The sequence below is a fragment of the Diorhabda sublineata genome, chromosome 3 (assembly GCF_026230105.1).
Source record: "Diorhabda sublineata isolate icDioSubl1.1 chromosome 3, icDioSubl1.1, whole genome shotgun sequence".
In the NCBI taxonomy this organism is placed as follows: domain Eukaryota; kingdom Metazoa; phylum Arthropoda; class Insecta; order Coleoptera; family Chrysomelidae; genus Diorhabda; species Diorhabda sublineata.
In genome coordinates this window covers 9,577,548-9,604,743 of record NC_079476.1, presented here as the reverse complement: position 1 = coordinate 9,604,743, position 27,196 = coordinate 9,577,548, and the positions used below count along the sequence as shown (strand labels likewise).

The window sequence follows — 27,196 nt, the reverse complement described above, 5'->3', positions numbered from 1 at the left end:
GTTCCACTTAGCCCGAATTGCATTAGAAATCTACTCTAATGTATTATTTTTTCACCGCAAGCTCGTTGAAGAATGTTTATTCCCTTATTGCAATATGATTTTTATAAAAAAGTTAACAATCAATTATCCAGGTTTCTAATTTGAATTGTATTATATTTTAGGTAACTGAATTGACCGTCATGCCACTAGGTGAATCCATGATCAATATTAGAGATATATTGAATTATCGCAGAAAGTTTCGTTAAATGCAAGATGGAGTAGTATTATTCAGAATTATATAATATTCAACTCATTATCTATTACAATGTATTAGAAATTTAGTAGATTTAAATAAATAAGCATTATTTTATTTAGTGATTACCTAAAAAATAATAATAAATTGTAATATATGAAGCCGGAATATAATGTAACGATTATCAACCTCTTATGAAATTTATTCACTCATAACAAAGGTAGTACAAACACACATAAAAAATAAAATAAATATATTGTGTTAAGAAAAACCATACTGCAGAGTTTTGTTGTCAAAGAACAGTTGAAGAAAAGCTAGTTTCATAATATTAAGAATGGTAATATCATACAAAATGCCATAGAGCGGAAATCTTATCAATTTCTATTTGAAATTAAAAAAGTTTTTAATTTATATTGTCTTTTGGTTTTGTGTTTAGTGATGAAAGTTTCTTCTTCGATAATTGAGGGCTTTTGGAGACTATTATCAAATAGATTTCCCAATCCAAATATTGAAAATACTTTGTTTATCATCTATCATGGACAATTAATTTTAGTCGTTGTTAACAAAACCAATATTTTTTAAGTTGGTAAATACAATGTTATTGGGAGTTTTCGTGTAGTGATATAATAAACAGTGTCTTCAGCATCCACATTTGCATTGGTAGGTTTCTTGTTAATACAGTTCCCATTTTAACACTATTATTGATTCAATGATTAAATCCACTAATATTTATTTTAAGATAAATTCAAAATGTTTAATAGGTAGAAGAACACGCGAATTTTTACCAAAAATTGATCTATTATTTATTTTATTGCATTTCCGTTCATATATATGCTCTCCAAAAAAAAAATATTTTGGTTGAAATTTTTAAAAATAAAAATGCAAATTTAAATTAATAATTTGTAGTTTTGTCTATTATTTTCATAAACAAGCCATAGGGTACGTGAACATCCACTCGTTCGGACTGTTATAAACATCTTACAGGTATGTCACACTTTTAATTAAAATGAGGACCGTTTATCTTCCAATTGATAGATTTTATATTGCCATCATGAACTCGAGGCCGTAAATAACGTACCACCCTTTATTTCAATATCAAAACCTGAAATGTTAATCTTTTGGGTTCCTTTTTTCTCTATCACAAAAAGTTAAAGTATCTTAAATGTTATCGATGAAATTTAGCAAAATTTCTCATCAGCAAACAACTGTTTTTGTGGTTTTTTAAAATTCTAATTTTATGCATATTCTAATGTTTCTTTCATTCTATTGTTGTACCAACTTGTGGATAGCAGTAATTTAAGTCAATCGAGATGTGTTAAAGTCGAGACTAGTTGAACAAAAAATGAATAGAATTAGGCAGTTTAATGAATGCGAAGCTGAAAGAATAGTAGAGTAAGATGGACAGGGACAAAGTTATCGTGTTCACATTCTAGGAGGCCCGGACAAGGACATTCTTCAGTTTTAACTTCTCAAGATTACCGTTTTTTGCACTAAAGCCTTTTACGAGAAGTCCGAAATGTAAATATCTCTGATAGACCAATAAGACAACACTTTCAGAATGCTGGTCTATACAGCAGAAGAGCTCTCCAGGCACCTTTGCTAACCAGTCATCATCGTGTTTCTAGACTAATCAAATTCGAAGGCGGCGAGGAGAAAGATTTGTACAGTCTTCTATATATAGCTTAATGCTAGACCACACGTTGCGGCAGATGTTCTGAATTACCTAAACGAAGTAGGAATTCATACCCTGGACTGATTACTAAGAAGTCCAGATATGACTCCTGTCGAGTATATCTGGGACATTTTAAAACGCCGCATTTGTCGTCGAAATCCATCTTCTCAAAAGTTAAATGATCTTGAGCAAGTGGCATTAGAGGAATGGGAGAACATACCTCAAGAAATGATACAGCACCTAATTGAAAGCATGCCCAGGCACCTAAAATTTTTGAAGTAGCTATTTCTTCGTAGAGTTGTATCTAGTTAACTGTCCACATCAGTTTATCAGAATAAATATTAAGATATATTGCTGATCACTTCAGGTTAGTTATTTAATAAAAAGATTTGTGGCGTTAAAGGTAATGCAAAATACTGGTACATTGATTTCAAAGGAAGTCAACCAACTTTTTGTATCAAAATTTATTTTCTATAGCACATCTTAAAAATATAAACATCAAGAGTTATACAAAATTGGAAACTGTATAAATATTTGGTATACAAAAATAAGCAACTTCTAACAGTGAAAATGCAATTTATTCACAAAATTATAAAAATATAAAATTTAAGACATGGATCACTATCTAAAACCCAACAATGGGTCAAATCACCCATGGAAAAGATTATTTTTTATCATTACCCAAATATTTAGACCCCAATGAATTTGCGAATTTTATAAACATAATTATTTACAGGATATAGAGGGCAGTACTATAAAACCAGCACCACTCCTCCAATGATCAGCTAGCATATTCATATCAACATACTTCATTTGGAATAACCAGAAATCAATTCATTCAATTGACACATTGCCTTGTATCTGCCACGAAAATATGCAATTTTGAAAAATTTTGGTAGGCAAATAAAGGCACAAAAACAAACGAGGGTGGAACCGACTACATACAAACCATAAGTGAACCACCAACAATACAGGACACTGTCAATATAGTACGGTAGGTCACGTAGCCGTTTGAAACTCAGTTTTAGACCGTTTTCTTAGGTTTTTTTGTTACGTAGAATCGATTTTTCAAGGGTGCCAAGCTTAAATCTAGCCGAATAATTTGTTATAAACAATTTAGTTGTTTATAAAACAACAACTCAAAGAAAGAAAGATGAAAGAAAGTTACAAATAAATAAAATTGTTTTAAAAAGATCTATAAAAAGGTATATACAGCTTTTTGCAAAAAATCAATATTTAAAAAGTTACCGTTAATATAATATGCAAAATTATTGCGAAATTAATGTTTTTTCTCACTTTATCGATCATTACTTAGTTCTTAGAAGACATAGAAAGATTTAAACTACCTCATTTTTAACGTTAAAGCTAAAGCTTCGAAATGAGATGTGACAGACTTTTAGATATTCTCTGATAAAAAGTTTCATTATTTTATTGAACCTTACCTTTTTATAAAATTGTTTCGACAAAAATTATGACAAACCTTCAAGTATTAATATGTATTTTCAATCTATTTTCGTATCGTATAATAGTTTTTTCACATGTTATCTTTAATACATTTACAAAAAGAAAGGCACAGTGATTTAGACTCTTTACATATGCAGTATTTTGTATTACATTTAATACAATTACAAATCGGTGGCAATTCATAAGCTGGTCGGTACAGCAAAGCTACTAAAATAGTTTCATCTATCTCAAATCCAAAAACTTTTGGGTTCAATTTGTTACGTTGTAATTTTGATAAGTTCATTTGCTCGTGAGTACCATTGAAAACTCCTAAAATATGGCATCTCTGATAGAATTTGACGTTGGTTGCAATGCCATTATAGTTTTACTATCAAAAAAGTAAATATTTTTACTCGTTTGTTTGACAACTTGCACTAGATAAAATTTGTAATGAAATTTCCATTTTTACAGCATCTGCGAATACAGAAGAACTGTGTTTATAGTACTTTAAGAAAGAGAAATTTGATGTCTTAGAAATGGAAACTGTATAATGTATATATTTTACCATAAGCAAATGATTGAAGAAATTTATCAGGCCCAATTTGTGAAGTAACATGTTTTGTCCTGACTTTGGTCATTTTTGTATCAATATATTTTTGAGATCATAAAAAATCAACTTCAATTAAGTTACTGTAAAGAAGTTATCGCAGGCACACCTCTGATCGCGGGCGCGTACTTTAGCCTAGTTTAAAACCTGCATAAACAACTAAGGATCGAAACCATGACTGGAAGTGATCAAAATATTCGTATTTATTAGCACTTTAAGCTACAATAAGGTGCATTTGGTTTTTTTTAATTTATATAACTTTAAAACATTTATAAAAAATGACGATGCTTCTTTCATGAAAATTTCTAGATTAAAACTTTTGTAACTTTTTAACAGATTATATCTAAAAGTCTCTAGCATCTTATTTTGAAGCTTAAACTTTAACGTTTAAAATGATCTGATTCAAATCTTTCTTCGTCATGTAGGAACCAAGTAATGACCGATAAAGTGAGAAAAAACGTCAATTTTTCATTATATTGACAATAACTTTTTAAATATTGATTTTTTGCAAAACACTGTACAAGCCTTTTTTGTAGATATTTTTAAAACAAATCTTTTTTATTTGTAACTTTTTTCATATCTTTCTTTGGGTAAAAGTTATGGCCAGATATAGGCTTGTCATTGTCGAGAAATCGATTCATCGCGTCAAAATATATAGGGAAACGGTTCAAAAACTGAGGGGAATTAAAAACGGCTCAAAAACTGAGAGGGGTTTGAAACGGCTACGGGACCCCCTAGCTGCCGTACTGAGATCCTTAAATGGACATTGAGATAAAAGGAAATACGACGACAGTTTATATACTTGAAAAAGTCAACAGAACTCAAAAAAGAATTTGAATAGTCATATTGTTGGAAAATATAAGTGTTCGGCTCAACCTATGCTGTTATATTTCTACATCTGAAAATCTAAGCAAGAGAATTAGTGCTATACTCATTTAATAACTAAGCAAAGAATAAGCAATCCTGAATATTGTTGGCACCAGTAATTTTTGTTGCCGCCGTGTAGTTTTATATCTTCAAATATAATACCTAAGGGAACATAATATTGAGATCAACAATATTTTACTCCACTTATGTGAAAAAAATCTACCCTTTATTAGTAGTTAACCTGAAAAACGGAATGAAGGTGTATTTATAAGGTCACTAATTTTCCAATTAATCAATCGGCAGGGCTCTATGGCACGACGAAAAATCGATCACATAGCTATCTTACTTTTTCAATTGTGACTGATTATTCAATCTGAGCGGCAATATCATTTATTTCTTCTTAAAAACTGATTTTAACCATCCCTAAACATAACTAAATCTACTCCGTAGCTTATTTTTTCCATGATATTGCGTTATGCAAGTGTCTTCATCTTTTTGCACTGCCTTTAGGTAACCTGAACAAAATTAGAATAATCGGATAACAAATTAATGAAATTTCCTTTAGTAGAGTTATTGTATTCTTTGGCAAAATCAAACCTAGCTCTGCAATGTTCTGTGCATAGTGGGACTGTTTTTGTTTGGTTGAATGAAACTAAAAAACGATGATCGCTTGTTGATATTGCCTTTATACGATCTAAACTCGTTCTAGTGTAAATATCGAATTAATGAAGCCGCTAAACAGTTATCTTAACCTCACAACATAGTACTTCAACCGGCCACCATAATGAACTGAAGGAATTACTAGGACCATATCGGTGTAAGTATTTGAACAAGCAAGAAAAATTATGAACTTGTTACGCAATTACCACATTCCGATACTGACATGAATTCTCAATGTTTATAATAGTTGCGTACCAATTGATGATTTTCACAATAAGGGTTATCATCAAGTTATATAAGCCACATGAGCAAGTTGTGTTTTTCTAAAACAAAATAAATGGGAGGAAATATACTGTACTGAATTATTGCACCAAAGTTTTACAATTTTAATATTTAACTAAGAAATTTTTTATCAATAATTGCTTTTCCAATTTAACAAAAAAGTAACAAACACAATCTGAAATCAACAAATTATAATACATGGTTTTATCATTCGGTGCTTTAATAAATCAATCCTGGATTCGTCTACTTTTAAAATAACAACCTTTACAGTAATATTACCCATAAAAATTGGATAATTAAATATATTATTATTATTACTGAGAATTAATCCTCCAAGGATGTAAAAGAAAATACAAAAGTAATTATATGTTCTGCACACAAAATATTTGATACTAGAACTAGTTCCATCCATCTAGTATATTTCATATACTATTGTAAATTATGCTACATAATTTTCTTATCCATATTCAGTTTCATTGTGTTCATTCTTTCTTTGACTTACACATAGCTTCTTCATATGATGGAGGAAGAGTGTCGATATCATCTATAACAAACAAAAAAAACTGTAATGGTAGTAAAGCACTGATCGAAGTACACGGTGTCCCAATTTGGTTGAGACTGCACTGTACCTCAGCTATTATTAAAAATATAGGCGGTTTTCGCGATCCTCTATCATTATTTCGTGAAACTTTTAAAGCCACAAACAGGAATATTCCAACTTCTTTGGTTTCTGAAATACAAAGCGAAAACAAAAATGTTTACTTTTCGAGATGTTATTATTTCTCAGGTCCTGTAGAAGATAGAAAAAAATTAATCTGCTTATAATAGATATTTTTACATAAAATACGGTGGCGTATTTAGTAATTGTTGGTAGAGCACTGTTTTTAAGATTGGGGATGGATAAACTTGGTATTTTTTTAATAGAACACCCTGAATATTTTGACGTAAATTTTTTGCAATTTTGTTCTGAAGACATTGATGTATCACAACCTAATCTTTAATAAATTTCAGCTTCAAAAATCAGAAAAATTCTTTCACACATGCATTTAATTATTACTTTCTTAAAACGCAATGTTAATTTAAAACTATTTATTAAATTATATTCTGAACATAAACTCAAAATATCACTCTATAGCATAAACTTAAAAATTTTGAAAACAAAAAAATATATCGGGACAGATTCAACATTAAAAACTGTAATAACAAGAATCAAATTAGAAAGTGAATTACAAAAATAAAAAAAACATATAAAGCTAATAAATTGTTCAAACTGTCGCCCATTTCGTCTTATACATAAACCATATACAGTTTCAATTTGCCTTAAGGTATTTGAAATCATAAAGGGTTGCCATGGAAAGTATCTTAATTCTTCTTCGGTGTTCATCTATATTATTATGCCGATTTGCATAAATCTTATTTCTTAAGTATAACCATACAAAGAAATCTAAAATACGTGTGCCAATCGAGCGTCTACCAAAATAAGTACTTAAATATTATCTAGCTACCTTTGAAGTATGAGCGGGCGATGTCCTCCAGCAACTCTGGCATATTATTTTGTAATAAATTTAGGTACCGTTAGGCAGTCAAGATACTCTCAAATTGTATATCAAATTTTAGTGTTCAATACCAAACATAAAACCAAATCGGTCCTGTTGCTGTTGTTCAAAAGTGATATGTTGGTTTTCTTGATATCAATGTCTTGTATTTTGCCTATTAAATATACCGTTGTTGCTTGTATGGGATTCGTCGGACCATATTACCTTTTTCGCAAAATCCGGATCTTCATTAGTTTTGGTTAAAAATCAATTTGAAAATTCCAATAGTTTAAATGGATCGTCAGGATGTAATTCTTGAACAATATTTACCTTGTACGGTTGAAATTTATGCTTTTTAAAATTTTTTTGCACTTTTGATTTTGAAACTCCTACCTATTCCTATATATTTCTACAGGAAATTTGGAGTATTGCTCCCCTCACGCTAAAATACTTATTTTCCCAGTTTCAATTCTTTCAACATGAGATTGTATAGGTTTTGAATAGCAGCCAAAATTTAAAAGATTTTAACGGGAATATCGTAGCCTGAGATGGCTCACGTCTTTCTGGAAACCTAATAAGATCTTTTTTCTTTTTTATATTCTGTAACAAAATGAAATAATCCGATTCTTTACCTGTTTAAATATAATTGAAGAGCTGATTCAACATTTTCGTTAGAAAGGTTTAAACATTTTATAATTTCAACTTTTTAACTTCAGTTCTCAAGAGTGGGCACAAACTTGGTATTTTTTTAATATTTTGACGTAAAATTTTTGTAATTTTGTTCTGAGTACATTGGTGTATCACAACCTAATCTTAAATAAATAAATTTCAGCTTCAAAAATAAGAAAAATATCAAAATTTTGAAAAGTTGAAATTATTAAGTGTTTAAACCTTTCTAACGAAAATGTCGAATCAACGCTTTAATTATATTTAAACAGGTAAAGAATTGGCTTATTTCATTCTGGTGTTATTTTAGGAATACCATACGTTCTAAACACTTTATTAGCTATTTCTGTCCTGTGTACTATCTATTCATCAACATAACCTTCAGCAAACATTGATGAAACCACCATGTATCTTTAGTGTCATTTAGTCTCCCCCAGATTCAACTAAAAGTGCAGAAGACGATCTTCGAAATAAATAACTGGTATATGAGTTAACATTTTCAAGTTGAAGGATGAGTTAACGTTTTCAAGTTGAAGGAAATTAGCCGCTGTTTCTGGAACTTTATAAAACTGGTTTTCACCCACAATCTGATCGATACATTTCCATTGTCATATGCATAAAACAGGTGGCGATACTTTGCTGTTAATGGACGAAGGGCTATGCCCATTTGGTAAAATTTAACATATTGTTCAGTAACTACAAATCTCCTGTTTACATTATTCTCTGATTTAAGTTTCACAATTTATAACGTTCCTGAATCATCTAATGTTACATTGCTGATTTCACAAATTCGACAAGCTCCTCTAACCCCAAATACAACAACAACCTTGACCATTAAATAAATTCCATCTAAAGCATTCTTTATGAAATCACTAATTTGTGAACTTGTAAAAATCGCAACTTTCTTGGGCTTGTTTAAGAAATGTTTTGAAATGTCTACTATTAGATCGTAACATAATTTTAACCATTGAATAATTCAAACATACTGTTTATGGCTTATGTTCTTGTGTCAATTTCGAAAAATAAGCTAATAACACCGTCTCCAAGAAAGAGCTGCATGCTTTTTTCATCTTTCATTCTATGAATTATTCGAGATTTAGTTAGCAATAATTTTTGTGATACTACTTTGGCTACTTTTACTAATTCCGGTGGAGTCCAAGAAAACTTGGAATCAGACATTTTTTAATTTATGATATTGAAAACAATTTATGAACAATTTCTTTCTGATTTCTTTAAAAGTTTCTTTATCAACGTAATATTGTAATAATATAATTTTCCAATATTAAATCATCGTTTTAGCAGTACAGAAAAAAATTGTTTATTATATATGAGAAAAATACTAGATTTCAGCTTCACAACCTCAAGCTAAATCTAGTAAATTTTTGTCTTGTATAATGGATAACTATTTTCCAATTAAATCCCAACATGTGAATATGTTGTACGTACCTGTAGTTTTCCACGGCGCCGAGGGTCGATCTATTGGAGGAGCACTCGGTATATTCTCATTGCTTGAATTGAAGAAATTGAATCCTAATGGTCTGTTTATTGCACCCGAACTGTGAACTCCTATAATGTGATAATACCAAATTTTAAAAATAATTATAATTATTGAACATATATGCTCGAACCCGACTTCCAAAATTTCATAAAGTAACCAAATTTTGTCTGAACAATTAACTTTATAAAAAGAATGTCACTAAATTTAGACGAACGAAGAAAATTATGTCAACACACTAACTATAAATTACAACAATTTGTAAATTTTACTTCCTACTCAGGGAAAGCTGCAATATATGCTTTTTTTGTGTGAAATTGGTACTTTTATTGAAATTAACCTCATTAAATACACCTGTATATTGATGATAATAATAGCTTTGTTCGCGGTAAATAATTTGGACATATTCCGAATGAATTCGGAATATTTCCTGGCCGTGTCAAATGCGCATGCTTCGTTCAGAATATGTCGTTGAATTCGAGCGGATTGAAATTTATTGTTGTCTGGATTCTCCTGCCCTTTCCTCGCAATATGAACACTTTCGCCAACAAATTCGCAAACAGACAATTCTAACCTATCATTCTTATTGAAACAGTGTTCTAATAATGTTATTATTGTATTTAAATGATTTATAATTGTATTCATTTCATGAAACGAGTAGTGTTTGCTGAATTTTTAAAAATGAAATGCCAGGAAGATGAAGATTTTTCAAAAAACATTTGGTGCAACGAATCGAAATTCATGAAAAATGGATATTTAATAGACCTTATTCCCATTATTGGAGTCAAGAGAATCTACATTTAATCAAAGAACGTGCTTTTCAAAATCGGTGGCAATTCAATGTCTTTTGTGCTTAGAAACAATCAAATAATAACATTTCAATTCTACGATGGGAATTTGATTGGTTAGAAAAAACAATCAATTGATTTATTCTTAATTAATAATGTAAAAAATACCGTTTTTGTATTTGTTAATATTCTTTGTTTTATTTTTAGGTGAAATATATCTTGATATTTTGAGAAATTTAAACACACACAATTATTTGGACCGCTTGCCACCAGACGAATTGAACAAACTTTTTATTATTCATAACGGTACTCCTGCTCACAATTCAATCGTCATAAATATATTTTTAGAAGAGCAATTTGAAGACAAGTGGTTAGAACATAATGGTCCTTTTCGGTTGCCTCCTCATTCTCCAGATACGATGCCTTTAGATTTTTTTATATGGAGTCACATAAAACAAGAGGTTTATTCACAAGCCTTAACAATTAGAGAAGATTGTGAGCTAAGAATTCGAAATGCCTTCAATTCCCTCTCTGAGATGATAATAAGCTGTGCGACGAATGAAGGCGTACTGAGAAGGGTTAAAAAATACATTGGATTTCAAGGGAGCAACTTTGAACATTTATTTTAAAACATCAGACTATTTTCCTTTGGCTTTTAATTTTCCATAAAATTTTGTAGCATATCTTATTATTGCCACAAATAATTTAAATTTGATTAATAATTCAAACTGCGCACGAATCTGATGACAGAAAACACATTCAGGATATTTACCGCGAACAAAATTGATATATGGCGACATTGCGAGCCTCTATGCATATAGATTTAGACCAATTTATAATCTTAAATAGATATTCGCAAATATAAAATGAGAAGATACTTCATTCATAAAGATATCAAACTCTCTGAACAAAATAAAAAATAATTGAAAAACCCATTCCAACGACGTTGTTGACAAATTGGAAATAATAAAATCCAACAAACAACACGGAAGCCATTCAGAAAGAGATATGATTTCAAATTTATTTTATACAACAAGCAAATACGTTTTCTTATGTTTATGTAAAAAGCAAGCACAAAACGATAAACCCCATTACACTCGAGTAGTGCCTGCTATGTGGTATGCCTGTGGATATTGATATTAAACTTCTGTAGGTTGAAGTGTACCTTGGGTACCTTGGTACTGGATTTCACAAGCTTGTACTTCTACAAAGAAAATAAATGTGAATTTCATCACTATGGTTTTGCCAAACGATATTTCAATTGGAACATAACAAGTTTTTTCTCCATGAGACTTCCTTCCCACGGTAAGAAATGTTCGACTTTACTGATGTGAGGAAAAGTGCATCATACATATGTATTTAAGAGGTTAATGTTTGCTTCGAATACACATTATAATTTTAATTGAGTATACAAACTCCCTAACACAAGTTATTATTTGTTGCTTTTATTTAAACGAGTGGATTGTATATGTATATAAATTATTTACTTTCAAAACAATTTCTAAATTTATGACAAATAATAGTTCTATATAACATAATACAACGTTTTCGTCTATCACTTGGAATTATTAGATTTTCGTCCGGTTTCATAATCCAACCCTAATTGACACTTCAAATAAAGATTCATTTAAATTGTAGAGTCCTTTAACTTAGTCTTTAAATTGAAGTGGTCCCATAACAAATTTGTAACGGTCTATTTAGCTAGTGTGGCCCCAGCATTCAAGCAAGATAGACGTTGGCAGAGCTCCGGACCTCAAAGACTTTTTAATTCTGTTTAAATGGGTTCTTTAATAACCCATTGAGGTTTCCCTCTTCAGTTTCGTTTCTTCATAGTTGTTTTAAAAGGTAATAATTCCATCATTCGTCGCCAAGCATCACTTTGTTTGTAATAACTTGTTAAAATTGACATTTAGACATATTTCCATTAATTTGCATAATTAAATTAATCAATAAATCACCTGCATCATGAATATCAAAATAAAGAGAAAATCAAAATACAAATATGTTTTAACATAAAAAATTTGTAGCGGCTATCAGTTGAATTATTCATAGTTGTGTTAAAATTTATTAAATAGATCCAGAAATCACTCACATCATAAATATCAAAATAAAGAGAATCATTCATAGTTGTGTTAGAATTTATTAAATAGATCCAGAAATCACCTACATCATAAATATCAAAATAAAGAGAAAATAAAAATACAAATCTGTTTTAACATAAAAAATTTGTAGCAGCTTTTAATTAAATTATTCATAGTTGTATGAAAATTTATGAAATAAAACTAAATTTTATTTGAGTGAGTTAGGCCTTTTTTATCACTGATAGCTTTCTCCTTTGTATGGGAACCATTAAAGAATTTTTTAATATCTAATAATTGAACTGAATGTATGTAGGAAAAGAGAATTTCTAGAAATGGTTTACAAACAAGTCACAAGAAGGTTATCAATGATAAAAAGGATTATGGATTATGTAAGGGTGTTCTTATGAAAATATTTAAAGATGTTAATAATTAGAAAATTGTTTTTTATTTAAACTAGAGTTTTGGAGATATATCTTTATAATGTCAAGAATTAAAAAGAACTAACTACTTACAATACAAAGATATATTGAAAAGTTTTTAGCCTAGTATGGAACCAAACAAAATTTAAATGTCAAAATATTTGATTACTCAACACATTCTCCTCTTAATTGGATACATTTATTACAGCGAGCCTGCAACGTCTCTAGACCTTTCAAAAAAATGTTTCTTCTTGCTCTACAAACCAGACCTCCACAGCGTTTATTATCTCCTCGTTGGAAGAAAATTTACGACTTTTTAAACTTTTTTCCAGTTGAGGAAAAAGATGATAGTCGGACGGAGCCAAATCTGGTGAATAAGGGAGGTGTTCTAGTAATTCAATCACTAATGTCGAATAGTAATATCCTTATCCAAAAAATTTTGACACGAAACTTCTTAGGTCTTAGAGAACCAGAGTGTCGCCATTCTATCTTCTCATCCATAGTAACAATGCGGTTTAAGAAGTCTACATCGTTTTAAAATCGAGCACAGATCGAACGCGGTGCTTCTACCCTTGCACGCTTTTGGTCAACATTCAAACATTTGGGGATCCTTTTTGCATGTCAAAATGGACGTGAACTATATGATGAACGCATTCGTATGAAATATTCAGTACTTCAGTTATCCGTTTTAGCCCAATTCGACGGTCTGATAAAATCATAACAAGAAATCCATCTATATTTTCGGGGACTGACACAGTAACTGGCCTTCTATATCGGTCATCATTTTCAATGGAGAATTTACCTCATTTGAAGCTTGCAGTCCAATATTTCATGGTCACAAATCTCCTTACCTCTTAACCCTTTTAATTACAGGTACTTGATGATGCCTCGATACTCCAATTTGTCGATTTTCTCAATTTCGGTATAAATCTTCTATCTTTCAATTTATTACGTAACCCTGGTTTACTTTTTTGACTTCACACCGACACTTCTAATAAGTTATTGTTTATAGCTATGGTAACGCAATATTTTGTTTATGCATGGAACTGATCTAGGCTAACTAGATATCAATACATCTTCGTAATTTAATATTCTGGGTCTGTATGATGTATTCTATATTTAAAATTATACCTGGTTCTATGACTCGAAAACATTTATCTATACTTCAATGAAATACTAAAACAAATTCTTTTAAAAACAATGTGTTATTCAAATAGAAAATTTTCCGCTTCCAAATTATAGTGAACTAAAAATATGAAAAGTATTATATCTTGAAGAATTACAACTCATCCCGAATTTGATTCAATATTGCCTTGAATGTGGGCTTAGTTATTTAAAATCTTTCGAAAAAATCTATGTCGTCATATGTTAAAAAAATTTTTCGATGTATATATATATATATATATATATTATATATATATATATATATATATATATATATATATATATATATATATATATATATATATATATATATAAATACTCACTTCTCACTGGTTCATGTCGACGTCCGGGCCGCCGCTGTGTATCGATAGGAATATGACCTAATTTTATTTCCGTTTGAACATCTAAAGTATTTTCTGAGTCATTTATCAGACATTCAGCCTACAAAATAAAATTCCGTTTTGGATATAAGGTGATACTTATATTGGTAATATTCAGAGATAATTTTAAATAAATTCAATAGTTCATGTACTTAGCTTTTAAAAATACTCGGACGCATCTATTACTTTTTCTTTTTAATAGAAACAAAATGATAAATTATTTTTCGATTTGTATAGTTTGTCTCAATTTAGAGATATATTGCCATTGTTAAATTTGTTAAACAGCAGCAATTTTTATAGAGTGTGTAAAGTTATAGATAACTGCTAAATATTATTATTTTTCCTATACCAATTAAAAGATAATAATAGGAAACAATAAACCAGCCAAATTAGATAAATGAAATAATGTATGCGCACCACCTATTAATATTTGCTACTATAAAGAAAGAACTACAAAACAGTGAGAAGTGGAGTGTTGAAATGAAACAATACGCCGCGATAAAAAGCCAAACACAAAAATAATGAAGATATCAAACAAACCCTACTGCGCAAGTACAAAGAAGTCTATAATACTAAATTCCGGTGATCTCGGGGGCCATCTGATTGGGCCGTGTATGCCAATCCAGCGTCTACTAAAATGAGCACTTAAATATTCCCTAGCTACCCTTGAATTATGAGCGGGCGCTCCATCTTACTAGAAATATATCCGATGGCACTGTACCAAAGGTATGTCCTCCAGCAACTCTGGAATATTATTTTGTAATATATTTAGGTATAGGGGCTGTTGAGCTACCCTCAAAAATTGTATATCAAATTTTAGTGCCCAATACAAAACATGAAAACCAAATCGGCCTTATTACTGTCGTTCAAAAGTAATATGTTGGTTTTCTTGATACCAATGTCTTGTATTTTGTCTATTAAATATGCCGCTGCTGCTTGTATGGGATTCGTCATGCCAGATACCTTTTTTGCAAAATCCGGGTCTTCATTAGTTTTCGTTAAAACCAATTTGAAAATTCCAATCGTTTTAATGGATAGTCAGGATGCAATTCTTGAACAATATTTACCTTGTACGGTTTAAATTTATGCTTTTTTAAAATTTTTTGCACTTTTGATATTGAAACTTCTACCTCTTCTTCTATTTTTCTACAGGAAATTTGGGGTGTTGCTTCTACACACGCTAAAATATTAATTTCGCCAGCTTCATTTCTTTCAACACAAAGTTGCTTAGATTTTGAATAACAGCCAAAATTTAAAGGATTTGCGAAAGAATTCATGGCCTACTATTGAATAATATGGATTTTTCTGATTTTTAAAACTGAATTTTATTGAAAATTTTCCGTCATAATTTACAGGTTGTATTTAAAAAAAATAACCAACAGCGTTCTAAAAAAATTCTAATGCGCCACTGACTTTTGTATAAAAATATCTATTATAAGCAGTTTTCATTTTTATTCTACTTTATACAGGATCTGAGAGATAATAACATTTCAAAAATTGAGCATTTTTGTTTTCATCTTGTATTTCTGGAACAAAAGTAGTTGGAATATTTCTGTTTTTGGCTTTAAAAGTTTTACACAAAGTGATATAGGCTCGCAAAACCGCATGTTTATATCTTTAATAATAGCTGAGATACAGTGCTGTCTCAACTTAAATTGGACACAGTGTATAGCAGGGGAGGGCAAAATCCGGCCCTTTTGTGTATTTTGCCCGGCCCCCGACATAATAATAAATTGGAAAAATGGATTTTATGCAAGTATTTATTGACTTGTTTAAAAATTACGTACATATTAGACAGGTTACAAATTTTTCACTTTTATTATTACTGTTATTTATTATTGACTGTGAAATTTCTTTATCTTAATGCATCAAAATGACACTTGTTTTGTTATCAAAAAAATTTTTAAGCAGGGAAAAAACCCCAGCCAAAACATTCGTATGTTCATAGCATATGATCTACGGTCCAGGAGACATTTTGAAAATACCATTATGTCCCGCGCTTGAAAATACTTTTCCTCTACTGCTGTACAGGATATTTTTCAATAGAAAACGGAATTCTACGACTACTACCAATGCTGACCTATGGTTGCAAATCCTGGGCATTAATCAGCAAATTGGAGCAGAAAATAACAATGTATGAAATGATACTGAGAAATAAAGCGGAAATGAAGAGAATAGATGAAAAAAGGAACGATACAATCAGACATGAATCGAAAATCGAACAGCAACAGTTCAGACTATTTGGACTTTTGCAGAAAAAGAAAAGGTGGGCGCAGAAGTAAATATAATAAGGTAATAGCAAACAACTTGTAAAAAAGGATTGAACTGAATAGGAATTACAAGATAGATCAAATCTTATCATAGGGCCATTAATCGATTACTTAATAATTTGCCAAACAACGGCGAACGTGATGACTTTCCCGGATTATATTCTCAAACTACATATACTGATTGGGTATCTAATAATAAGTATATACTATTCCTGATTAAATAATTCATTGAATTTGGCCCAAACAAAACATTTCGATGCATCGATTTATTCCTAACAGATGAATACAGAATAATAAACTGTTCGAAATATTTGATTAAATCAATAGTGACAGCATAGGGCTTCCGTTTTATTGAAGATTATTTTATAATTTATGTTACTATTTTATGTTGAAATAGTAAGTTACCTTAAGAACACATTTTTGTCTAAATAATGAGCTGCCATTGAAATTCGGTATTTCCTTTGTTTGAGGTACCTCAAATTTGAGGGGAAAAATATTTTTCTCGCCACCTCGCATCTTTCCTATCTTAGCTCCATTTAACAAAATCTGTTCATATCTATGCGCAATTCTTGGGTTGGATGCAGTAGCTTCTATTACCTAGAAGAAAAAACACGGTAAATTTATAATAACAGTACAAATAAAAAATTTGTAAAATAATAATCATATATAATTACAGAGATATCAATTATTGTAATATTCCAGGGTAACAAGGTAAAAATGAGGTTAAGGGTTAAAATACAAATTATTAAAATACTATTTATGATGAATCCGTAATATTTTCTACTCGGGGTAGCTGAATCGAAGTGGTATATATTGACGCATTGATATGGGATTAAATTGGTACCACCCAGTACTTACATTTGAACTGAACTGGTACGAAGTTTATGGAGAAATTGACCGCGACGGCAAGACGCTACATAAAAAGAGATGTCGTGCGTACCAAATATTGAAATAGAAAATAGCTACTTTCGTGGAGATTTTTGCTGATATAATATATTTGAACGATACACAGCCCATATCAGAGTAGAAGGACAATTGACTGATACTTTCAGAGTTAGCAATAGAGGAATTCCTACTTATTACATTACTCTTCAACATCCATGGTAAGTTGATGATAAAAAAGGTCGTCTCTGTAATTGGCAAGAAGTATCAACTATCGATGAAATACAAATCTTCAACTAACTCATTCTCATTTCAGTATCAATGGAAGAATTGATAAACCTTGAACGAACAAGCCGATAATGGAAGAGGTTGATAAAGGAAGATAAAAAAATTTAAATACTAATAGTAGGTGACCAAAATGACAAAAACGTGAAAAAGATTAATAATATTAACATCTTAATATCAAACCAGGGCTAATCCAAAGAAGGAATGGAAAAAAAGTGCGATAGCATATTGACAACAAGCTTTTTAAAATCACCCTGTTCAACTGAAGACATTTTCTGGATCTATCAATGTCGGATGTAACGTGACAATCCATATTTTTACTCCAAACAATAAAGAACAAATGATTATTTCAAATGAATACACCTAAAACATTTTTCAGAGGTAGGGTCCCAACATACTCGTATCATTTGTTGTAAATTATTATAATTAATATTATAAAATTATTGTATTATGGTAAATAATCAAAACCCACCGTACGATTCCAGGTTATAATTTTCGAAATTTATGTTGGAAGAATGCGTTTGTAAGGAAAACTTGCAAAAAAGGGTTTTTGATATTTTTATTATTCAAATTCCGAATTTGCCATAAGAATAATTCCAATGTCGTAAAATGTTTATATTTGTTTGAATACGAGTCTAGATTTGCACGAAATCATACAAAATATTTCCGAAACTAGATATGTAACTCCAATAAATAATTTTTCGTGAATTTATTAAATAAATAAAATCTGATCTGTATATCTCGCTTATTTCGTCATGGATACCTAAAAACTACATAACAGCCAAAAATTGAACAAAATAGATGAAGATTCTGTCAGTTAACGATGTGTCCACATTTTACATTGAAATAGTAAATTTGAACTTAACAAATATTTCTTGCAGAAGTAATGATGTAATCTTTATACTAGAAGTCTTTAAACGCTTGGCTTTATTCATTTTTTTAATGGAGAAATTTATTTCACAAATTTGTTGAGTTTATTAATATTTACGTCTGATTGCTAATCTAAACCAATCACGTCTGATTGCTTTAATAGTTAGGTATTTATGTAACAAGTGTGTATAGTACCTTTTTTTTCAACGAATGTGAATATTGTCGACAATCACATGAGTCGAAAAAAAGCCTTCACACATGAATTGCATACAATATTATTCTACTAGCGAAAGTTTTATCAAAATACAGTTTAAGTTTAATGGTCATTTTCCTTATGAAATATATATTATATATAACATTTTAATCAATATACCAACAAAGTAGCAAAAAAAAGTCACATTTGTGTTATTAAATTTTTCAACTCTTCTCTTGGGTATGTATAAATGCCACATAAAAATAATTATTAGTACAAAGAATTAAAAAATGGCATCTCCGTATCTGCTACGCTACGGAGACCTTATTAATACGTATTATACGGAGACGTATTAATACAATTCTTTACGCACAACTGCGTGAAGTTTTATGCATTCGACATTGTGTCATTAGTACGTACTTTACGCACGGTAGCAGATAAAATCATTTATTCCTAATTATATTGTTTATAATATATCAGTTATAGTATATGTATTACTGAATTTACTGCTACTTTTTGTTTACGAATTTTTTAGAACTTGCTATTTTGCAAGAGATATATGTATTATTTCCTGGTGAGGAATATGATACCAATGATCAGAAACCATCTCGAGGCTGCTCCTAGTCATAAATAAAATTCAGTTTCTGATGTGGAAACTGTATAGTCGAATCGGCAAAAAGATAGTATAAGTGTACTCGCTAGTGAAAGAATTACATTTGAGGTTTTTGCTGCATACTTCACTTAATGTAACTCCTTACGCTATCGAAACATTATCAACCTTTAGCGCATTTCGACTTCTAATAAATGATTTTAGTCTAAATCCCATAGTACAGTGAAGGTACGCTAATACGCGCAGATGACTCAGATTCTAAATGGACAATACCTACAAATTGAAGAACTACCAATATTTACTGCACTTATCTCTGCAGCTTTACTTTTTATGATAATAATAGTAGCAATTAGAGATTAAACAATGATAAACTCGTTTTAGCTTGAATGATTTGGAGCAGTTTTGTTACGAACGGCTGATGTTTTCATCCAGGAAAAAATGTACCCATAGACAAATAGCTCTACTCATTGAATTGTTCATTTCTTACAGTATATGCAAAATAAACTCATTAAATTTAGCACAAAATTATTAATATTGGCAGATCTAGGAATATTAGGAATAGCAGAAAAATTAATGCCATGACATATATTCAACTAAAATTTTCTAAAGAGACCAAGGAAACATTTTGAGAGCTAATCAAGATAAAAAATACAATAAAAATGGGCTGATTATGAGTATTTGGCTCTTAAGCCTAATACTTTCAGAGAACGGCAAGACTAAGTAAAACACTGAAGTTCTAAAAGAAGCACAAGTTCAGAATAAATAAAATGTGTAGGAATTACTGTATTAGAGTACAGTCTAGAAGATGGCAAGTGTATATTTAGTGTAACGTTTTAGAAATAGCTCGGGTAAGTAGTTGGATACTTTATAAAAAGGCAACTTTACGCAAATTAGTAGTCAGAAGTTTATGTGCTAGTAGAAAAAAAAATCCTTAAATTCTCTTTAGGGGGAGAGAATGAGAGAAATGCTTTGTTGTAAAAAAATTGTTACAATTTGTAATAAAAGCTTGTAAAAACTAAAAACCAAACATATAAATAGCTGAATAAAGATAAAAGAAATGAAATAAAATTAATATTACAATATAAGAAGAAAACAATGGGTAAAAAAATTATAGGTATTAGTAATATGTAATAATAAAATTTCAATATACAGAAGAAAACCACAATGAGTGATAAAATTATAGGTAATAGTAATAGGTAATAATTAGTATATAAGTCCATAGCAAAATTAAATATGCCCTCAAATTATTGCGGAATGTGGGAAAAGATGATATCGATTAGATTCCAATTGGCAAGTGATTGTGCATTTTTTTGCATTGTAAAATAGAGCCCCTAACTAATTCTGAACGTGGCGTAGGTAGGTAAAGGTCGCGCTCCGCGTTCCTAAGTGAAGATAAAGAGTGCTTACGAATTAGGTAAACGGATTGAAAGATGAATAAGGAAGAAAGAGTCAGAATTTTTTAGATCTTTTAGATAAGTTCCTACATTGGGTTTAAAGAAACATTTCCTGATAGTGAAAACATTAAATTAATCGAGTTTTGCAAAGAAATAAAGAAACGATTGCGGATACAAGTAGGATAAACTTCTTCGAACAAGAGAGATGAAGGTACAGAGAAGAGGAAATTGGAAGACACATGTCAACAGAAAGGGTAGGGCCTGTTTGCGAAACAAGCTTTCAAGAAGAAAATAACTACCAAAAGATCAGCGTGCTCACCTCCAAAGAGTCAGGACGAATCATAGACATCAGCATCCCAAGGTTGAGACTAGAGAAAGTTTTGTGATTTTTCGAAAAAAAGGATGTAGAAGGTATCTAAGTGGTTTTTACAGAAATTGTGGTGAATAGAATAGTTAATTATGATTATTATTTTTATGCTACAATTATTATGAGGAATATTATTTTATAATTATAATTTTTCAACGAATATAATAATAATGTAAATGGAGTAGTTTTATTGTCGAAATATTTAGTCGACCCATCAAGATATTACTATAAAAAGAAATTATTAGGTTCTTCTAGTGTAAAATATACAATTGTATTGTTACTAAACAAAATAAGTTAAGTACAGTTTGTCTTTCGAAATAGTTAGCATAAGTGATTTTTCATACTGGATAAGTATATTTAGTTAGTGTCATTTGTAAATACCCAGTAGATGTCATGACCTATATAAAATTAAGATGAACGAGAAGAATTTACTCCATTTGGATGTTTCACAGTATAAGAAGGAAATTGGAGAAACAGTACCCATATTTTGACATTGAATGGTTTGAATTCATGTTGTAATTAATTACAATTCGCTCTTAGTATAGCCTTTATATAATATAGAACTGATTTTAATAGAAGCATCTCAGAAATATTGGCCATTCGTCAAAAAACTTACTAGTGTTAAAGTAACGTTTATATCTTCAATATTTTCACTGGACTTATTATTGACATCTAATTTGAAACAAATTGGTTCGGTAACTACAAAAGCTTCTCTCTCCAAAACTAAATCCATTGTTATTGGGTCACCTGCATAACAGCAATGCCACATAACCTCTTCGTTTTGATATGCTACGGGTTCCTGAAAAAATTGAAAATCATATATTATAAACAAAAACTTACTATTATAGTATTTTAGAGAAACTGTGCGTCAAATTGATGAAAAAATACTGAGCCATCCAATCAAGATTTGACTGAATGAGAAGTAATAAGTGAGATACGAGATACTAAGTACGCCTCCATCATATTGAGTCGGCGAAACGTTAAGAGCAGTCTTTATAATGTTCCTCAAAGTGCATTCTTAAATATGAAATTTTAATACCAATCATTGAAGTATCATACCAAATTCCTTTTCTGTACTTACATCGTTATTTCGTTACTGAAAAAATTCTGAGACTGGTAAAAAAGTAAATCAGGGGATTTTCTTTTTCTTTTCTGTGATCACACCATTATTTCGTTACTGAATAAATTCTGATACTGAGGGTAAAATTTAAATCAGGGGATTTTGACAAACTTGTTTTATAGATAGCCAACAACGTTAAGACCATTTTGTAAGGCCAGAAGAAATGATAAATTGACGGAGCAAGGTCAGAGTTATACGTGGATCAAAACTTCCCAATGAAACTATCTCAACTTTTGCATGGTGATTAAAAAAATGTGCGGTCTAGCGTTTACACTAGACACTAGACATATACTTCAAAAACCCCGGCACAAATACTATTTAAGTTGAGAAGTTGAGATGGCAAGTTCTCCCAAAAAAATGCATATTCTACAGATATTTCCACATCCGATTATAATTTATTTCGATCCCTCTAACATTTTCTTTTTGGAAAACATTACTATAATTAATAACCGCCTCAAAAATGTTCTAAACAAATTGTATGAATCTAAATCACAAGAATTACAAGACACTCAAGTGTGGGGTACAAGAAATTGAAAATAACTGCAATCATTAAATTACTTTCTATTATGGAGCCAATTAGTTGAATTTATTAAAAAAGACATTAATTGTTACTAGATACACTCTAGATCATATTGCAACAAACGATTTATGTGTATTAAATGTAGTTAAGCATACAATACCACAGTCTATGAAAAAGAGAAGATAGTTCTGCATATGTAATGGTCTACTCAAATAATAATATAAATATAAATATCAAACTAATACATAGTACAAATAATAACTCGATATATTTAGAACCAAAACAAATTATCAGATAAAATGACTATGCTCATAAGTAAGAAATGGTAATTAACAAGCATCAATCACAAATGAGCACATTTCAAGGTCTAGCGATTACTACAATAAAACTGGATATGCAAACTGTACATACCTAAACATAATTCCGTAGCTTCAGAAAAATGATATTTATGGTCGAATGCAAATACGTTTCCAAAGAACAAAAATGCTAGTTGTTTCTATTGCACAATAAAATTTCCATTTTATCAACTTAAACCTAATTGGAAAAAATATTCTTGAAATCATCCATATAGGTGAGTAATCGATTATGTTTGTTGAACTTTAGTGATAAAACATATCTCAACCAAAATTTGGACAAAATATTTCTCAAGGAATAGTTGTGAAATTTTTGTTTAGCTCGAATGAGCAAAGAAAGTCCAAAATTTAACAGAAAACATATTTTGTTTGGATCTTGGGAAAAAATTGATTTTTTCAATCCATCACATGTTACCTGGCACCTCTCTACATATCTACAGGCCAACAAATAACAAATTCAAATTAAATAGATAACTAGCTAAATTAATTCACTGCTGCTTCCATAGTCGTGTCAATGACTGCTCTGCGATAAGTCAATAAGTCGTGTGACTGACACACAGATGGCGCTGCAATTGTCAAATCCATATGACGTTTATGAAGTATCAACTTTCAAAAGACTATGTGTGAAATTTCATGACATTTCGATTTGTCAGAAAAATGTGACAGCCATTTAAGAGAAGCTACTTTTGTTATTTTCAAAACAATGGACTCAAAACAATTTCATTTGTTAATTTTTATTTGCTTCTTGGTGAAATAAAAATAATATAGAAGCTCAGCTTCTGTTCTATCGAAAAGAACCATTTGTTATTGATTTGTTGAATTTAAACGTGTTCGTACAGACACCGATGATGGTGAACGTGGTCGCCCAATTGAGGTGGTTAATCCAGAAAATATAGAAAAAGACCAGAAATTGATTATATCTAACCGTAAATTGAAATTGCGTACAATAGCTGAGACCGTAAAGATACTAGAAGGCAATGTATTTATAATTATGCATGAACATTTGTCCATGGGAAAGCTTTAGCTTCTCTCAAAGTAGATACTCACAGTCGAAAAAAAAAAAATAACAACGTGATGATAGTTCAGAGCAGTATTTGATCATGTTTACACGTAATAAATCAGTTTTTTATGTCGAATCTAATCTAATCTAATGTAATCTAACGTATTACACTAAATTGCTTTCTCATCGACCGTATAGTCCAGATCTGGCCCTCAGTGACTACTGGCTATTCACTGAACTCATAAAAATGCTCACCGGTGAACAATTCAGCTTAAATGAAAAGGCAATTGCTGAAACTGAAGCCCATTTTGAGGAAAAAGACAAATTCCTCTACAAGCACGGCATCGAAAAAGTAGTGAACAGTTGGTATGATTGTATTGCTCTTGAAGGAGATTATATTGATGAATAAAATCGATTTTTTTGTGTTTTTCTTAGTTAATCACATGACTTATTGAATGATGTATCAACAGACCAAATTTTACATTCACTAATTCCACACCTGTAACAAATTTGAGTAACCAAATTCATAGATCCAAGATAGAATTTGAAAATTGGTCACTCATAAAAGGAGCCAACAACGAAATTGTTTACAAATCATACCAATTCAATTTGACAAATAGTTAAGAATTTCAGGAAACTTAGAGTGTATGTTCCTTTATTCATACTCAACTGAGGTCTGCTTTAAAATAGATTAGAACTAACGAAGGAAAAACAGTAGAAATTGCAGGTTATCTTGCAAAATTATCAAAACTAATGTTTGATTATAAAGTATAAAGGAATTTAACTTAACTTTAAAAGCATTTTAACCAAATCTTTAAGCAAAGAAGAAGGAATTACTACAAACAGTTTACCAAATTGTTACAGCATTTACTTTCAGAATATCAAATCTTACAAGAGATTGAGGACCAAATTTGTATTAAGGCATATAGGTAATAGAGCCAATACACTATGGCGCCATACCATTAGCTCATAGAGCATATTATAAAAATAATAAATTATCCAGAAATGAAATGATTTTAAAAATGAAATATTGAAAATACAAGAAGTGTTAGTGATGTTATCATTTTATCATTTATGTCAATTTAGACCATAGTTGTCATGACTATGGTCATCAATGATTATAAATCCGGAAAATGAAACAGATTCCAAGTGTTATTATGAAATTCATTTACCAGCTGCAGTTCACTTCTGATATCATTAAAATTTATTGGTGCTTTAACAGAAATCAGCTTTTCGGCTTCATATTCATATCCAGTTTTAGTATGTACTACAACATGAATTTTGTATTCTATGGATCCATAATTTGATTTATATGAATTTGGTATATTTCTTGGTAACATATATGTAAATGGATATTCATGTACTCCGGCATCGACATCTGCGTCTGAAAGAAACGAACACATTTTTAATTCTTATCTAATCGCATGATTTCGCAAATAATTATATCTTCTAGACAAGATGTAGTGAGAGTTTGTAACTGAAATGAAAACAATACACCAATTGATATTATCATTTGATTGCAGAGCTTTTGTACCACCTCAATATAACCAATTCATTGGCATACTATATAAATTTTCAATTGTCCATCTTCATTTTTATAATGGAATAAAAGAATGATGTCAATGGCGAAAACTTCTTGTTTGCTATCAAAAAATCTATAGTGCGATACCATTTGTATCATAATTACTATCGTCCCCAAACTTGCCATAGAATTGATGATTAGTATCTTCTATTAAGTCGCCATCATATTTTAAGAACACAACACCTATAACTCTTATAGTTTTTTGAGTTACTAGAATGATATATTGGTAGCCTCTTTCAGTAAAAAATATTGATTAGTCTTCGTTTTAGGGTTTCATTAAAAAATGACCTCTTTTTTACTTGGAGAAGGTTACTAAATTTTTACTATTCTGAGTAATATTTTTTCTCGCGCTTTCAACAAAATTTTGCTAAATTGTTCATGCTTATCATTTACTCACATTTTTTCTAAATTTGATTCTGTGAGAAGTGATTCAACCAAATACCTGTAATAATTAACCTATTACTTATTTCGCAGATTTCACTGCCAATTTATTATAAATAAAACTGATTATACGAGTACACAACACCAATCAATCCATGTTAGTATGTAATATTTAAATTTATTATACTTTTAACTTTCTTTGCAGTCGACACTTAACGTATTAGCGTAAATTCTTCATAATATGTATCTAACCACACACTGGTGGTAAACATTCATATGTTATTTTTTAAAAGAGTAAATTATATATATAAAAAATCAAAGGTCGGCACAGACTTAAAACGTTAAAAATAATTCTTAATATAAGATTAAAATTTCTGAAGAGAATATTAATACAACTCTAATTTGTTTTTAGTTTTATTCCAGAATACAGAGTTTAAAAATGTCAAAACACCACAAGCATTTGAAACAGCGACTTTAATTTTATCGTGAGTCATTCTATTCTTATATAATTATTTTTTGTTTTTATTTACTTTCACTATAATTTTGTTCTTAAATAATATACAAGTTTTGTTTGACATGACAAAGGAACAAGACTTTTTTATTAACATTTTTATTTTTTAACATAGTGAATATGTTGTTCCATCAATATGAAATACAATCTGTGAATTTTAGTCACGGCGAGTGTAAGAAAGTGCGTTGTCCTGATGGAAAAACACTTTCTTTTTCTTCAAATTCGGTTGTTTTTCTGCATTTTCTCCTTTTAGTTTATTAAGCAAAGATGCATTATACTTCCTTGTTTTATCTTGAAGAAGCAAACTTGGCAACGCGTGGACAGCTTACACATGCATAATTCTTCAGTCAGTATGTGTCTTTTCATATGCTGATAGCCTCTTCTATATATCTAACCTGAATATGATGACCGACCAGTACCATTTAGTGAGGTTTTTTGATGAAATTCGTGGTTCTCGCATAAAAATCTTCACTTATACGATTATCGATCAGAAACTAAGCGTCCCAAATGGCTGAAATTTCAGTGAAATATTTCAACACAGGAGAAAATATATTTCACAACTTATAT

At 30.2% G+C, this 27,196-nt stretch overlaps 2 protein-coding genes across 2 annotated transcripts in view; one reads left to right on the top strand and one right to left on the bottom strand.

Moving 5' to 3' along the window:
- Window positions 1-2,367, top strand: part of LOC130441244 (farnesol dehydrogenase-like) — a 38,378-nt gene extending 36,011 nt beyond the window's left edge. Inside the window, exon 5 of the mRNA XM_056774830.1 lies at window positions 162-2,367. Coding sequence (XP_056630808.1) covers window positions 162-245 — 84 coding nt within the window. The 3' untranslated portion in view covers window positions 246-2,367. The remainder of the gene's footprint in view (window positions 1-161) is intronic.
- The window catches only part of LOC130441241 (arrestin domain-containing protein 1-like), a 37,958-nt gene continuing 13,115 nt past the window's right edge, over window positions 2,354-27,196 (bottom strand). Inside the window, exons 4-9 of the mRNA XM_056774827.1 lie at window positions 25,328-25,539; window positions 21,779-21,961; window positions 16,967-17,158; window positions 14,235-14,352; window positions 9,411-9,530; window positions 2,354-6,307 (exon numbers count right to left, since the gene is read on the bottom strand). Of these exons, the coding sequence (XP_056630805.1) occupies window positions 6,246-6,307; window positions 9,411-9,530; window positions 14,235-14,352; window positions 16,967-17,158; window positions 21,779-21,961; window positions 25,328-25,539 (887 nt within the window). The 3' untranslated portion in view covers window positions 2,354-6,245. The remainder of the gene's footprint in view (window positions 6,308-9,410; window positions 9,531-14,234; window positions 14,353-16,966; window positions 17,159-21,778; window positions 21,962-25,327; window positions 25,540-27,196) is intronic.